The following is a 16,165-nucleotide window of genomic DNA, read 5'->3' as shown; positions in this document are numbered from 1 at the left end:
TGTGTTTTGTCATGTTTGTGATTATTTTTGATTTTCATCTTGTAAAGCAGAATTGGGCATGTAAGCTACATATTAATGCTTATGTTTTAGGTTATCATTTTATGAAATATTCTATTAAGAAGTCCTTAAAAAAACTCACAGCTACTCTGTAGGTATCCTTTTAATGTGTTTTCATTTCCAACAACAGCATTTTTCTGTTCCTCATTATGGCCCAAACACTGCAGTGCTTAGCCCTACTGGGTCAAGTTATTTTCTCACTTGGGTTTTACTACTGAATAACACCACTGACTTGGGGAGGATTATTCCACACTTGGACTTGTGTCAGGGGAAAGCAGAACTTGACTTGTGGCAAGAGAGCATGGTTTGCTTTCTAAAGGACATTACAAGGGTGTTTCATCTCACCACAAGCCAACAAACACACGCAAGCAGGCTTTCTTACCCGACCAGAGGAGAATGTTGCTGCATAGGCTATGTCTAGCAGCCCTTGCCCATGGGGCCAAGTTCTGCTCTGAGTTACATCGTTTTAGATGAAACATCTGTAGCTTTAAAGCACAAATTTATGGGCAGTTTTAACCTTGGCAAGTTTGGAACATGAAGGTAATGAACATGATACCGTGGAAGGTAACAGACTGTCACTTCTGTAATTATAAGAAACTCAAACTTCCGATAGAAGAGCCTGAAATGCAGTTCTTAACAGACGGATGCCTGACCTTCCAAGAAGCTCAGCTTTCTAAACAATTTCTAATCAATATCACCAATGAGCACAAATGTAAAGTTCCCTCCTAAAACTGACCTAAAGCCATCATGACACAGTTGTAAGTGGAGTTCTGCACATGCAAGCTAAGGGCACGACTGGGACAAGCAGTGATCCCCTCTTACCTGTAAAGCACACTGGACATTTGAAGGTACCCCCCATGCCTTCAAAGCTGTGCTCTATCAGGTGGCACTGAAGTTTGGCAGGAGAGTCGAACGTCTGATTGCAGAGTTTGCATTCATGGTTCAGCCCTTCATCTGCGGGAGAAATCAAAGGAAAAGTGAAATTCACCACAGGTCTTACCAAAGAGCCAGTCCAGCATGATATATGCACTGAAGAGACTTTCTGCTTTCCTAAGCTCAGGAAACTGGATGCCCCATACCACCTATGACTGCTAATGTATTCTTTTACCTGGAAGGTTTCAGAATGTACAAAGCTTAACTGGGCATTAAAAGCACGGATTTTCCACATACAATTACCACTGAAGAGGAATGCAGAGCATTAGACTTCAGTACGAAATGATGAGTGGAACCTGAAACATCGTCTCTTAGCAGAGTCACCCGATCATGACCGAGTACATTTGCAAAACAGCGCGTGAGGAATTTAGCGCCGATCACACATCATCCCACCTATCATGGGTAAGAACTGCGAACGCACACATTTTTGGCACTCCGACTGACGTGGCATTTCTTGTAAAACCACCATGACAGTGGAGGGTAGTTTACACCCTTACATCACTCCCGCTCCATGTTTCCAGTCCCAGGGGCACACGCAAAACCTTTTGCAAGCCGCAGGATTTCCCAGCTCCCTTTCTGACAATCCTAGATTTTTTTCCCTTTATTTGCATTTCTCCTCTTAACAGCTCAGAAAAGTCCCCACGCGCCTCCTGACGCAGCTTTCCCGTCAAGGTCCTGCGGCTTTAAAACCCTTCCCACTCCCCGCCGCTTCCTTCCATTGTCCTCTGAAGGCCGGCTGGTGCCTGGCACCAGGTTCCCTTCCTGAGGGTGCTGCAGGATTCAGCCACTCCGCCATGAGGGCAGTCAACGGCTGTCCTACTTAGAAACAGTTGCTAGGTAAGAAGTGGCTTCCAGCCCTGCTGCAGAGGCCTCAATTCCCACAGCGCCGCTTAGAAAAGGTCCTTCTGTATGTCACCGGTGTGCTACACGAGTAGCATTGATCTCACAGGTAAATACTGTGTCTGATTATTAAAAATCAAGCGGGAATAAAACACTTGGCGACTGGCACAGCTCCCTACCGTTTCTCAGGCGAAAAGGAGTGATTTAGGAGAGCGACCTGCCCACCCCGAACACCTAAATGCTGCGCTGCCTACCTCCTGCCGAACAGAACGCTGCCTGCAGCCATTACTGACCGTAATGACGGACATTGGCGGTTGGCAGTTGCTGTGGACCGCGAGAGCAGAGACAACGTTTGTACTCCGCACAACAATCCTCCCACCAAGGTAAAGAAAACATGACAGGGCGCCGGCGTAGCTGAGTGAGGCCACACGCCCTCTCAAAAAGATACTTAGTAACTTACCAGAATTGAAAAAATTTCAATGGTAGCTTTCACTTCTTAGTCCGAAAGCTAAATTTAGCCTTCACGTACGTCATGGCATCATCAGCAAAGGTTGGGAATTCGTGGGCTTTAGACAGCGCAAGGTAAGCCCGGCGGTGGTGGCCGTTCTGCAGGTGGGACTACTGAAAACCACCATCATGTGGTTTTCTATGAGGTGTCAAAGCTCTTCATAATGAGGAGGCCAGGGGCAGACAAAAAACAACAAAGTCAAAAGATCGGGGTGGGGTGGCCCCTCTTTTGAGGTGAACAGGTAAAAACACACTGATGGCAAAAATTTCTGCCTTTAAAACAGTCCTTAACTGGGGAGCTCGCTCTCTACTGACTGAACAGCTACCTCTTGTAATGTTCATACATAGGTCACCTTCATTGCCTTTCATAGTAAAACCATGCTTTTCGCGTAGTGACTGCGAGAGGAATGTAGGACCCCATTTTGGCTCTTTAAAATGGACACATTGGCACGTGGCCATTTTTTTAACTCTCCTGTCTTCCTGTCAGTCTTAGCACAACAGAATGGTGCCACGGGCATAGACAAACATGGCTGACCATCGCCTGTGCGCTCACACAGCAAACCGCAGACTTCTCTTCGTCCTCTACCCGATCCTTCGTTAAAGCCATGTTCAATGTTCCTGCCTAGCCCCACGCACGCTGAAGGACTATCAGAGGGGTGTGAAATGGCAGGCCTGCTCTGGGAGTCAGCTGAAAAAGGTCAGTGGTCCCGACGATCCTGTGCCTACGGACTACTGCCACTGAGGCAGCGGAGCACAGGCTGCTGAGGTACATGTCCCATCCAGACATCTACGCTGGCAGTCAGGCACTGCTGGCTGAACATACTCTGTGCAATAGACTCCCAGGGGCAGATCAGAGGTAGGCGACACATCCTCATCAGGGAGATGACACCTTTTGTCACTCTTCATAGATAGATTAGCAACCATTTATCAAACATATGCTAGCTATTTCCTTAGCAGAGAAAATGTTAGTGGATTCTCAAGAGTTGCCTAGGATTTGGGGTTTTCCACCATCACTGACAAACGCTTCCAGTGTGTTCTGCTTTTACTGCTGCTGAGAGAAGACAAGCATGGCCCATGCAAGCACAAGGGGAGCATGAGGGAAAAGAACCTGGCACACACCAGTCTGTACATCTAAGAGGGACGGCCGCACCCTGTGAGGCAGGCTGTATGCCTCACTCTCCCAACAGGCAGCAACCCACAGCTGTGGGCAAAGCTGCAGAACAGCGTACTGAAAAGAGGAGGAAGGCTCAACAAGCCATACATAAATATCTCTTCCTCCCTGAACTTGATAGGAATGTAAAGACTGCCACATCTGATCAGATCATTTCTCCTACATCCAGATCCCTGCCGTGGTCATTACCAAACGGATAGTTCTGAAGACGGTGCAAGTCCCCACAAAGGGTAATTACGGGCTAGGAAGCCTGTAGGGTGAAGTTTCTTCATCAAACTGTTTGTGCTGATACACACAGTCAAAGCAATTAGGACAAAGGGAGCTCCATCTCAGGATCTTCCACATGTCAAGGTGAAGATAATCGATGCCAATTCTCAAATCACAGAGTTACTGTTGGCAAAGTGTAAATGAACCACGCTAATCACTCTTGAGCATGGGAACACTGAACAGGGAGTTCTTCAAACATTCCAAGGGAGAAAGACTTCCTAAAAAGAAATATTTTTATGCAGAGCTACAGAAGACAGAGAAGGCTTTTTTCTCTTTCCACTACCTTAGCTAATGAGGAAAAACTAGGAAGAAAGGCATGCACTCCTGATGCTGAAGGAAAACTAATTTTAGTTACACAGCATTTGTACTTGTTCAAGAAGAATTGAACCCCATTAAATGTGACCCATATCACTCAGATCCAAGGCGATCTCCTGGTCACAAACATCAAACCCACTTTGATTACTCTATGTTGCAGATCTGATTTTCCTAAAGGCTTATAAACAGGGTTTGAAAAATCCCCTCACCCACTCGCCTGGGGCACATTGGAAGCTTCCCCAGGCAAGAGACATCAATTTGTGCAGAATCTAAGCTTTCTCTTAAAAATAAAATGTTTTTAGTCTCCTAGTTCTAAAGACCGCATTTAAAATATGACTACATTTGTATAACTAATAGAATAATCTTTTTTCCTAAGTCCCACTGTCCAGGGAGTTATCAACCCCTCCCCTCACACTCTTTTTCACCCATTTTGTGCACATCACCAGCTACGGCCTCGGAACAAAGGGCAAGGTTCCAGTCCTTGAATTCAAGAACATGAGATCAGCATGATCTAAATTTAAAGGAGACAGATAAGGTTACAGTATTGGCAGAAGAGCCAGGAGTGCTGGGTTTCGTTCCAAACTCTGACACTGACTTACTCTTATCACCTTGGGCATGACAGTATGGCCTGTGTTTCTCAAACTACCCATCTCTAAAGAAGAGGTGTTAATTTTTAATCTCTACTTTAATAGACTGACCTAATTAGTATCCCTTAAGACTTTTAATACAACTGGGACAGTGGAGCTGGGGAAGAGTCCAGGACTATCTACCACACACAGAAGACCCAGAATCACTGCCATCTGCCTTTGAAAAGGTTTAAGATAACATATCCAGCACGCAACTGCCTGCTTGCTTGGGTCACACAGCACTGCAGAAGGATGAGGGAACAAAGCTTTGTCCTTGCTCTGCTCTCCATAGAGAATTTAAAAGCATGGCCAGCCTTTTATCTCCCACTGGCATGAAAAAGCCAGGGTGTGGCAGAGCTTGCAAAGGTGCCAGATGTGGAAAGAGGATGCAAAAGGCTCTGTTTACACGCTGGCCCCTGTCTAGCTGTTTATGTTTAGCAAGCAATTCGATAGGGTGCTATGTAAGTGCAAAGTACGATATCATTAATAAATAAAGGGCCAGTGAAATGTCACATTTTCAGTTTCCATTTGGGATAAATTGGAAGTGGAATGGAGTGTCAGATACAGTCCAAGAGGCTCTCCTTCCCTGCAGAACAGAGCTACTGCTCTTTGCTCTTAGTCAGGGAAAAAAAGAAAAAAAAAAAAAAGTGCTGAACAGCTTTAAAAAATTCAATCAAAATAATCTGCTCTTTGGAAAGGTGGCGGCTGACAGTAATTGGAAAATACTGTCTGACTCATTTATTAAAGTGAGATTCAGAGTCAATTGATTTAATAACCATTAGAATATTCTATTAAGGATATAATAGGTTGGCACAGCCCTATTTTTTATTAAGAGTTATAGGTAAGAAATAAGCAATACTATGGAATTTTAGACAACTGCTGTACAGATTAGACTAAAAATATGGCTTGCAAAATAGGTATAAAAGCAGCAACTATCAAGAGGAGGAATAGGAAAGTACAGTACAGTGCAAATGAGTTAGCTGAACGATGAAAAAGAAATGAGCCTTTAATATCAAGCCTGCACTTTTCCAAATCTAACAGAAAACCATGCACTGCATTCCCCGATGTGGTACATCGTAAAACAAGTCAGCACGTCCTTCACATTATGGATCCAACAACTCCATAAGGAAGGCGAGAACAAAGTAGCCACTGTACAGCACAGAACTGCTGCTTACTGTTGCCCTTACATGGTTAGGATATGAGTTTGGACATGGTTAAGACCTCGCAACATGGATGAGGATGGTTTACCCACTGCTGGTAGACAAATGAGTTTGATGCATGCAGAATTTCTGCATAAATAAATTACTTTCCATTTGTAATCTTTATTCAGATAGTGGGAAAATGTAAACATGAATAAATTCTAAATAAATGCATTTAATATTCATATAAATGTTTAATATTTACACAAATATTAAATGCTTCAGTGGGGGTAGGTAGATTTTAATTGAGGTGCAGCCCATTACCTCAGCAACTAACTTGATAACCAGCTATAAAAGCAAACAAAAATCAGTCTTTGTGCTGAGCATATACTCACATTTGGGGATTCTCTGTCTTTGCACTGGCTACCCACGCTGAAGAGTTACTGAGTTACTTGTACAGCACGTGAGATCCCCCCACCTGCACCCCCACTTAAGGCCCTGCTTTAGATGACCTGGCCTAATTTGTGTTACCAACTCAACGCACAACTCCTTCATTTCAGGGAAGGCCTTGACATTTCAACATACACTTTAAACAAGTGAAACCCTTTAAGCAGCCTCTAGACTGTGTGTCCCATGTTTATGCTTCTTGCTCTTCAATAAAAACAAAACTAGAGCAGCTACAAGCAAATGTTCACTGGCTGACTTACATGCAGCTGTTAAGGCGGTAACCACTGGGGGCCCTCTTATATTGTCTGATCAACACTACAGCCATTACCAAGTACCAATTTGTAACAGTTTATAAGTAACTCTTTCTCTTATTCACCCTCCAGATTGTCCAGAAGGGTCCTTCTGCCTTTTACTCTGAGTAAGTCTATAGGCAAAGGTCCAAAGATGATGATGTCCTCCTGGTAAATCATCACGAGGCTGGGTCCATGCTTAAAAGCATCTGCTAAGAAGGAGTGTAAACTCTGCCCTCCACATACAACAGAGGAAAGAAATGGCCTGCAGTCCCTGTATTTTTTTCAGGGCTAAAGCACGCACAGCTCCCACATTCAATGTGTTTTCTTTGTAATTTTTTTTATCAAGCAAACCATGCCCCTAAACCAGTTTCTCCTTCTTCACATTGCTTCCACTCTTCCCTGAGTTAATTTTGCAGCACACATTTATAAGCCAGAAATCTGAGGAGTAAGGAAGGAACGCCATGGATGACAGCTAACCCCTCGGCTACAACATCTCACACTGAAAACCAGGGAAGGACAAAATATACTGTACAACACTATAATTTGCAGAGTATACAGCCATCCGTGCTTCCTAGTTTATAGTCCTGTGTTTGTCTGCATCCTTTTAATTCTACCGGCCACACACCCCCACACTCATCAGCCTCTCCGTGCCACTAGAGACAATCTCATTCCTCCTCGAAATTCGTTCTTAGGTCCCACTATGGCAAATAACTGCATGACAAGTCTGCTCACCTGCTAAGGAACACACAACACCTCTTCCAAGCCTGGAAGCTGAAATGAAACTGCCTGAAGTCTCCAGCACCACGTTCATAATTTCTCCCTGATTATAATAGCGCTTCTGTAATTTTCAATTTCTCAAACATTACCTCAACCCCCCCCCCCCCATGAAAAACACTATCCACCATGGTGCTAATTTTGGAAGCTGACATGAAAAGCATGGGAGTATAGTGATAAAGAAGGACACACAGTAAAGGCAAAGCATACAGCTGGAATTTGCAGCAGGAAAAAGAATACAGCTGGAATTTACAGCTGTGAGAAGAACCTGCCACAGAACAATAGTTTTTAAAAATCCTAACTAACGGTTCAACCATGATGGAACAGGATGGAGGACTGGATGGAAAGTACACCTGTGTTTCTCCTGCAGTGTCCAGGGCAGATCACCACGTGTATGGAAGTAGCAGGGCAGGGGAATGAAATCTTTTCTTCACCGTCTCGGCATTGTTATCCTGCATTTCCCTGTTGCGCCACACACTACTGCTTGCACAGGCAGGCCTGCACGGTGGTCTGTGTTTACTCTTAGTACCACTTTTAACCAAAATCATTATGTTAGCTAGAGACTGGGAAACTCAAAACATCAAGCTGCAACCTGAGCAATGTCTTTCCCCTTGCCTTTTTCCAGTTCATAATGATTTTTGGGCAAGGCGCTGCCCATGTCTGAGGAAGGAGGTGGACAACAGGCAAGGAACAATCCTAAACCTTTGAGTCACCAAAATTTGTAGCCTCCCAAAGGGAAAGTTAAGGCCAGGCTATGACTATGTCTTGAAGGATACAGGCCAGTGTCAGAAGGAAGAGGATGGGACCTGCACTGTGCTGTTGAAGCCAGGCCACGCCAGCTCCCAACAGCACCAGGTAGGAAGCCTTATTCAACACAGGGAATAAATCCTACAGCCTTCTGCAGTGTATTGCTAAAGCTACAGCAAAGGGTGCTGACTGATGAAGTGACAAAGAGCTGGGATCCACCTCCTCAATTAAAGCAAAAGTTCGTCTCTCCAGGGCCAGATTTTGAAATTAGATCTGCTTAAGGGAAAGCCAGTCTACTGCATCTTTCATTCCACTGTATTTTTGTCTGAAGCAAGGGATGCATTTCACTTCACCAACTGTTCACTTTTTTGCTTGGTTGCACTCACTTTGGCTGCTTGTAAGTGAACTCTTCTTACCACATGTGCCTTGTACATGCTGTTAAAGCCATGAATTGTCTGGCTTCGGTGAGGCTGGATGAAAAGAAAAGAAGGGCAACTGGCAGGGTCTATTTCTTAATAACTGTCATGTTTTCAGCTCAAGTAAGAACTATTTAAATGCAGCAAATGCCCTCTCCGTCAAAGAACAGCATTTTCTGGGCAACTGGCTACCAGGAGAGACTTCAGGAATTCAGCAACAGGGCTATTCACCAACTGATGGGACATGCATAATTTGCTACTCCTTGTCTGTAACTGCACCAGGAAAAGGCATTAAAAATTGTTCAAAAAAAAATCTGTGTTGCATCACGTAGCTATACACATTACAAGGTTACACTGCATCACTGCAATAAAATCCCATGTGATAGAGCTTATTTCGGAAACAATTTTACCATGGGATAGAAAAAGAAATTTAAACCAGTAGGAATAAGCTGAGTGGTATGAGTTGTTTGTAGACAGATGATCCAGGTCAATGTTTACCTTTTCAAAAAGCACTTAGTGCTCACTGATTAAAAACTTGGAGACTGATCCTTCAAATGCTGGCATAACTAACAAGGGGAGCAGGCCTCCTGTCTTACTAGACTCTTGTCTAGACTTTCTGTGGGACTAAATTCTGCCAAAGTGTGCAAGGTCAAGCCCTCCATCCTTACACTGAACAGTGAGACACAGATTATTATCTGCATATTACAGATAAAGAAACCAAGCTCCAGAGCTGCTAAATGTCTGTTTTCTCACCCCAAACAGAGAATGAAAACTCTCTTACCAAATTCAAGCAGATGAAGAATTAGGCCCTGCTTAATCTGCCCATTTTTATGAACACAGTGTCAGCATTAAGGTCAGAATTAAGTTTTTCTTTGTTTTCTTCTGTGAACTAAGAGCCTATTTCTTTCCAAGAAGAAAGTTTTTTTGGACCAAACCTTCTCTAGTAAAGTAAAATTACAATTTGAATGGCTCAGAGATTGCCAGAGCAAAGTAGTTATTAACAATTTAATCAAACTGTAGGGGGAAAACCTAATAAAAATGTCACATTCGTATTCAGAAGAATTAAGAATAGTAAAATATAAGTAAAAACTTTTGGCTTTTTTAGTATTGCTCATTTTAATTTCAATATTTTTGTTCCCTGTTTCTTTTTCTTATTCTTGCTTTCTGGTTGGAGAACCCGCTTTCTCTGTTATTTGATGTTAAATGCCTACTAGTAATGCCCACCCATCTGGGACTTCTGGAACTGGTGGAAATACAGGTATATCTACTTCTAAGTTTTGCACAAAGAAAACACAAATTGTTAAACTAGGAGTGGATATTTCATGTTGCATAAACTAAATGCAACCTGTTCTAAATTTAGGGGTACTGGGAAAACATCTCCTTGCATGGAGACAAATCAAAGTGTCAATATTAATTCGACACCACAGTGGATGAGCAGTAGAAATCAGCTATTTCTTTTGTTCCGAGTACACACAAAGGGTCAGAGTAGCCTTCCTTCTTTTGTCATGAAGCTGTTAGATGTCTGGTAGATAAAGTCTCTAAATGCTGAAATGCCGTTTATCCAACCTACAAAGAATTGCCTGCTTACTCTTAAAAGAAGGGGAAAAAAAAAGGAAAATGGAAAAAAAGAGTAGGATAGGATAGGATAGGATAGGATAGGACAGGACAGGACAGGACAGGACAGGACAAAACAGAATAGGGCTTTGCTGTATTACTGGTTATTTGAGTTGATAGCGTGAAGAAATAACAGTGCTCCTGGTATTTCCTGATACATCAGATACTATTGGTAATTTTTTCCAAATCTGAATGCCATTATATGAGTCAAAGATTACTTGGCATCTTCTTGCATAGGTGGGGGACACTCTGAAATGAGCAGCAATTGCTGGGATATTGATCCAGCTCTTAAACTCATTTAGGGGTGTATGAACTTCCTGCTTTCTTTCCTCTCAACCTCCATCTCCTCCCCCCAGCCCTCAGAAAAATCAGGGAGAAAGAAGCAGTTCAGGCCATTAAGGCCCTCAGGTCTACGCTGATAACTGGGCATTTAATTAGATTCTTTTCACCCAAGCAAACTGCTTTGCCAGTTAAGGGAGTTCTCCTTGCACAGCAATGTATTAAAATGATAAAGCTCCATTTAATATAAAGTATTATTTGTATTGCTCGTCTGACTTAGTTTGCTGTTTTATTTAGGAAAGCATGAGAAAGCTCAATTTTAATTTACACTAACCTTTCCCTATATCTCTCTTTGATCCTGCTATAAAGCAAGCAAGCAGCTTTGGGCTCACATATCAAAAAAGGACCAGATTTCATTCTAAACCTACTTCACTCTCCTCCCCACTTTCTCTGCTGGTACTAAGGCTTCACACTGAGCTGAACAAACAGCTGTTGGGATTTCTATATTAAAAGTTATCCTTTTGTGGATAAGAGAATAATGAGGGCAAATTAGTTATTTTCCCTCTATTTGTTACATGTTTGTGGGTTGGCTTTTTTTTTTCTAAATTCTAAATGCCACTTTTACAGATATATGCCACCTCCTCATCAAACCTAGTTCCTCACTGAAACAAAGACACCATTATTTCCCACTATTCGAGCAGTTGCAGAGTGGTGCCTGAGAACATCCCAGTGAACTTGAGGTAGCAGAATGGAAAAGTTATGAACATGAAATAACAAGGGAAAAAGAGGAAAAACAACAGAGTAGAAGAAACAGAGAACAATTGGCTGAAAAGAGATGTATCATTGACAGGCAAAGATTGGCTGGGGAAGGAGAACAAATGTAGTAACAACAATAAAGAAAAAAAAGGGGGTAGACTGAAAAGGCTCATGGAGGAGAAGAGGACAAGGACATGAAACCTAGCTGGAGACGAAGAGTCTTGATTTAACCCTCATTCGAATTTCACTGAAGAAATGCAGAGAAGCATTCCTTTCCAGACAGAGCTTAGGTAATTTAGTGCAGCTCCAATGGCAATAATGATAGATGTATTTTTACAGCCAAATGTCTCAAGTCAACAATGTTACCACTATATAATTAATAACAATAAGCAATTAAAAAGAACAGCAGGTTACAAGTATAAGGCATCAAACTGTATTATCAAAGGAAAAAAATACAGCACTATTATGAGAAAAATAAATGTATAGGCTGTCAGGTCAGTGTATATCCTCTCTAGATAAAACTTATAGAGCTGGAGAAAAATGTGGCGTGACATTAAATGACTATGAGGTGATTAACATCACTGAAAAACCAAAAAACACTTGTAAGACTCTGAGGAAATCTGAAATGCGATATGAAAAACATGCCTGTAACAGTAAGAGGTGGCTGACCACTCTAAGGCATTAGCCTTTTACGAAGACATACTCTAATAAATAACTTGCAAGACTGCATTTGTTGGCTGAAATATTCTCCAAAAGGCCCACTGAGTTTTCATTGTGTGCGTGTGTCAGTTCATTTAAATAAGAAGAGGTAGGAAAAAAAGGGGAATCCAGGAAGAAAGGGAGGAGGATTCAAATCACACTTCGCAGGAGCGGGGAGGAGGGCTTAAGAGACGCGGGGTTTTGCTGGGGTTTCTTCCACCCCCTTCTTTCGCCGGGGGTTTGGGCAAGTGCCAAATTCCCCCTCTCCCTCTCCTTCACACACACGCCCCCCGCCCCCCGGCTCCCAGCCGTCTCCCTGAAAATGCATTACTCAACACCTTTCCTTCTCAGGAGCCGGCTCAGCTGCTGGCAGCCCCGCTCACGCCAGGGGAGCAGGCGGCGGGGCCCTGCTGCCGGTCCCCCGCCGCCGGTCCCCCGCCGCCGGCCCCCCAGCCGGCCTGCCCCGCCGCGGCTCCCGAGCCCCGGCCGCCAGGCGAGCCCCGCCCCTCCGCCCGGCCCGCCAGCTCGGCCGTCCGAGCTGCCGGCCCCGGAGATCCCCCCGCGGGGCCCGAGCCTCGGCCGCGGCAGGCCGCGGGCTGGACGGGCGGCGTGCCCGCCCCTCGGCAGGGGGCCGCAAGGCGCCGCGCACGGCGTTCCCCTCCTCCCGCCGCCAGAAGTCCCTCCGCGGGGGGCACAGAGGGCGCGCGGGACAGCGCTCCGCAGGGCTGCCAGGGCTGGACGGGGCTCCAGGCACCTTTTAGCACGGCCAGGAGGCGTGCGGAGGGCGAAACAGGCCATCGACCCCCCGCATGGCAGTCACACCTCTAGTGAAATCCCCTTCTGAGACGGCGCGAGACTGGAGTTGAGTCCGAATCCCCACTCAGTTCTGCCGATGAGCCGTTCAGACTCAGGGGAGAACGGTGCTTGCCCCGCCTGCGAAGCTGCGGGGCTCCTTCTGCACCCTCCAAGGCCGACCTGGTCCAGCCCTATATGTAGTGAGTGCTGTGGGGACACACACAAGGTGTCTAGCAGTCGCTGAAGCCAAATTTATTTATTCCATGTGCTGCAAAATCAGGACACCGGGTTAAAAATCATGAGATTTAACTGACTGTGGGCCTGGAATTCTGCACCGGGCATTCAAGTTCAGGCAGTTTCCCCTCAGAGGGTTTCTCTATAACAACGAAAGCGAGTGTTTGATTCTTTTTATAATGAAGACTGAGATTTTGATGCGGTACTGTCATTTCAGGGGCTCAGGTTGAAAAGCACTGAACATTGTGAGACTTGTGATCAAATTGTGAAACTGTGAAACCTAATTTACCCAAATGAAATGGGGGACACAAAATTAATTCAGATAAATGAGAATTTTGAATAAGCAAGGGACTATTTAGTGCTTTTAATACACAACCTGGGACACAACCTCATTACAGATCAGGAGTGTTGTGCTGTGAGTTTGTGTCAGAGTGGAAGTGTCACTGACACAACAAATAAAACCAAAAATATCCTACTCCCTGCCCGCTTATTTTGTGTTTCCATATGCATGCTACACGAGCCTGAAGAATAATTAACACTGCTGAGAAGAAGCAGCAACAGTGGATGAGTCTCACTACAGCAGACCTCTCATCATAGCAGAAATACAAATGTACTAGTTATCGTAACTGTGTTATGTTAAGTAGACCTTTGCCCCACATTATTGTAAGTTAGAGGAGGGAAAGGGGAAAAGGAAGATGATATCAGCATTCTTAATATTTTATTTATCCACACATACTGTTGACACGGTTGAAGAATAAGCAGAAGAATTGAGGGAGACACACAAAGTACTTGCGGACACAGGTTTTTTCACATTTAGACAGGGAAAAGAAGACTGCCAGGAAGACAGCCATCCCTTTTACTGAGCAATCCTAGGCATTACTGCCCGCAAAAAAAAAAAGGTAAAATATTTCTACAGCTATCATGTGGAATTATAAAGATGCTGTGGGCATCTTTACTGTGGGAAAATTTTACATTTCTTAACTTTATGACAATTTGTCCAAGACCTGAGCAGGTTCATTTAAGCTACCATTTAAATATACCCTGATTATGTAACGAAGGCCAGCTTCCAAAGGACTTTGTTTCCATCATCAACCTCTTGATGATATTAAGAAATAGAAGTATTTTGTAACAGAATTGTACAAGAAGCCCTGACTCTTCAAAACAAAGTGTCTTCATCACAAACCTTGCAGGCAGCAAGTTTCTGTACTTTCTTGGCACGTTATGCTTACTTGTCAGTCTTTCTCCAAACAAAGCAGGGAAAACAAGCATCCAAGACGCAAAAATGTAAAGCAGATAGAATACATCCCCCAGCCCCTTCAATTGTCTCCTTCACCTCACTCAAGAAGCAACTTTTAATTTATTAAACCTGGAGGTGAGCAGAGGGATTTAACACTAGGCAGGATTTGAACAACAGAAAATAAGGTCAAGGAGGAGTATTACCCCTCTAGTCATATTTGGAAAAACGGGGGCATTTTATAAGTCAAAAAAAGAAAAAAAAGGGATGGTGAGGAGAGCAAGAGGGCAAACTCACTTGCTATGCTGTGTATCACTCTGACCAGCAAGAACCCACTGTTAGATTTGGTAATGCATATTGCTAAGAGTGAAGCATGCAGATTTTTGATCCCGTGACACTTTCACAAATAAGCAACATATTTTGTTGATGTTCATTTCTGTTTGATTGCTGGACTGGATATGTGACATGGCAGTGGAGAAGAAGAAAAATTGCTGTGTTAAATCCTTGAAAATTATACAGCAGAAAAGGTGGGCAGCCTCTGTAGCTCAGCTGGGTACTAGAAGCCAAAGATCAGGACTGAAAATAACAGCTGATAAAGAATACTCGCAGAGCAGCAAGCAAACTGAGGTGGGGCAACCAAACTGAGAGGCATACTCGCAAACCATCTACCAACCCCCTTCTTTTTCCAACATTTCATATATGCGACTGACACACCCTTCCTCGGCCCCAAAAGATAAAATAACAACAAGCTGGCTATGAAGAGAAAAAAAAATAACTTGAAAGTGAGCTATGGCAAACAGAAAGTTGGCCGACATACCAGAACACCAGCGTTTCTTGGAAAACAAACCACTCTGAAGGTCTCAGTAAAATGTGGCAATAACAGGAAAATTCCAAATTAAAGTTGTTGCTTTGCCCTTGGTTCACTATGTTGGTAAGATATTACATCATGTACAGTACATTGACTTTGAATCACACATTCTGTGCTATCTGTGCCCAGATCAAAACTCTCCACATCATGGTAAGTCAAAAATACCTTCCAAACAACAGGTATCCTTCACCTTTAATTCCATGAAAGACCCACATGAAAGAAGTGCATGTTGCGTTGCCGAGGTTTGCAGTGATGTCTCTTCCCAGCAGTACAAAACAAATCAATGTAGGAAGGGAAGAGTTTGCCTACAATCCTGCATGTGTGTTTGCATTTGTGTTAACAGAAACAGGAGAAAGTTAGAAGACACTGCAAGTAGAATGGTTTCAACCATGAGGGAAACATAATATGACACAACTCTTACAGCGTTCATGCAGTAAGTAACAAATGTCACTTCTTAAGGTGACCTGATCATTTTACTTCTTATAATAAAAAGAGGGCGTGTGCAGGTCGACTGACTTCAGCCAAGCGAACACCAATGGAGCATATGGTCTTTCATGTTGGATAACTTAGGCTGCATGTTTTGTAACGTGTTTTATTCAGATGCAACACGAATGATACATTCAAAGGCAACTTGATTTCTCGACCCCAGTGACTGCCAGTGGAAGTTGGGTGCCCATCTGCATTTACACACGTTTAAAAAAAAATCCACCTATCTGCTGTGGAACTGCAGAATAAACTCCCTTTTCGCCCCCTGCCCATGCATGCCGTTCCCCCAAGCCCCCTCACTGCTTTCACCCAAATATAAATAAAAAGGAAGATCTGCTTCACTACATTTGCTTGCATTAATTGATGTTGAAAAAGTCTGTTAAAAATAAAGCCCAGCAGTGACATTTTTCTTTGCTAAAGCACGATAGCAGCACATTACAAACATTACAAAAAGGTCCCCTGGTAGGATTGTGAAGTTCCACTCTGGCAGTAAAATGCATCTACTGTATGTTCCCTGTTTTATTTATTTATTTATTTATTTATTTATTTATTTATTTATTTACACAGGATGTGTCACAAATGCAGACAAAACTCCCTGGCTCAGCAGCTGCGTTGCAATATTGAATGGGAGAACTGGATAGGCACTGTGTATTTTTAGCATTCATTTT

General features: G+C 43.6%; 1 protein-coding gene across 8 annotated transcripts in view; it reads right to left on the bottom strand.

Moving 5' to 3' along the window:
- The window catches only part of ZNF521 (zinc finger protein 521), a 234,612-nt gene that overhangs the window by 29,554 nt on the left and 188,893 nt on the right, over positions 1-16,165 (bottom strand). For all 8 annotated transcript variants that reach the window (XM_059836074.1, XM_059836075.1, XM_059836076.1 and 5 more), the window contains one exon: positions 880-1,011. In XM_059836074.1, the coding sequence (XP_059692057.1) occupies positions 880-1,011 (132 nt within the window). The remainder of the gene's footprint in view (positions 1-879; positions 1,012-16,165) is intronic.

The sequence above is a fragment of the Gavia stellata genome, chromosome 3 (assembly GCF_030936135.1).
Source record: "Gavia stellata isolate bGavSte3 chromosome 3, bGavSte3.hap2, whole genome shotgun sequence".
NCBI lineage: Eukaryota > Metazoa > Chordata > Aves > Gaviiformes > Gaviidae > Gavia > Gavia stellata.
This window is presented reverse-complemented; position numbering and strand designations above follow the sequence as displayed.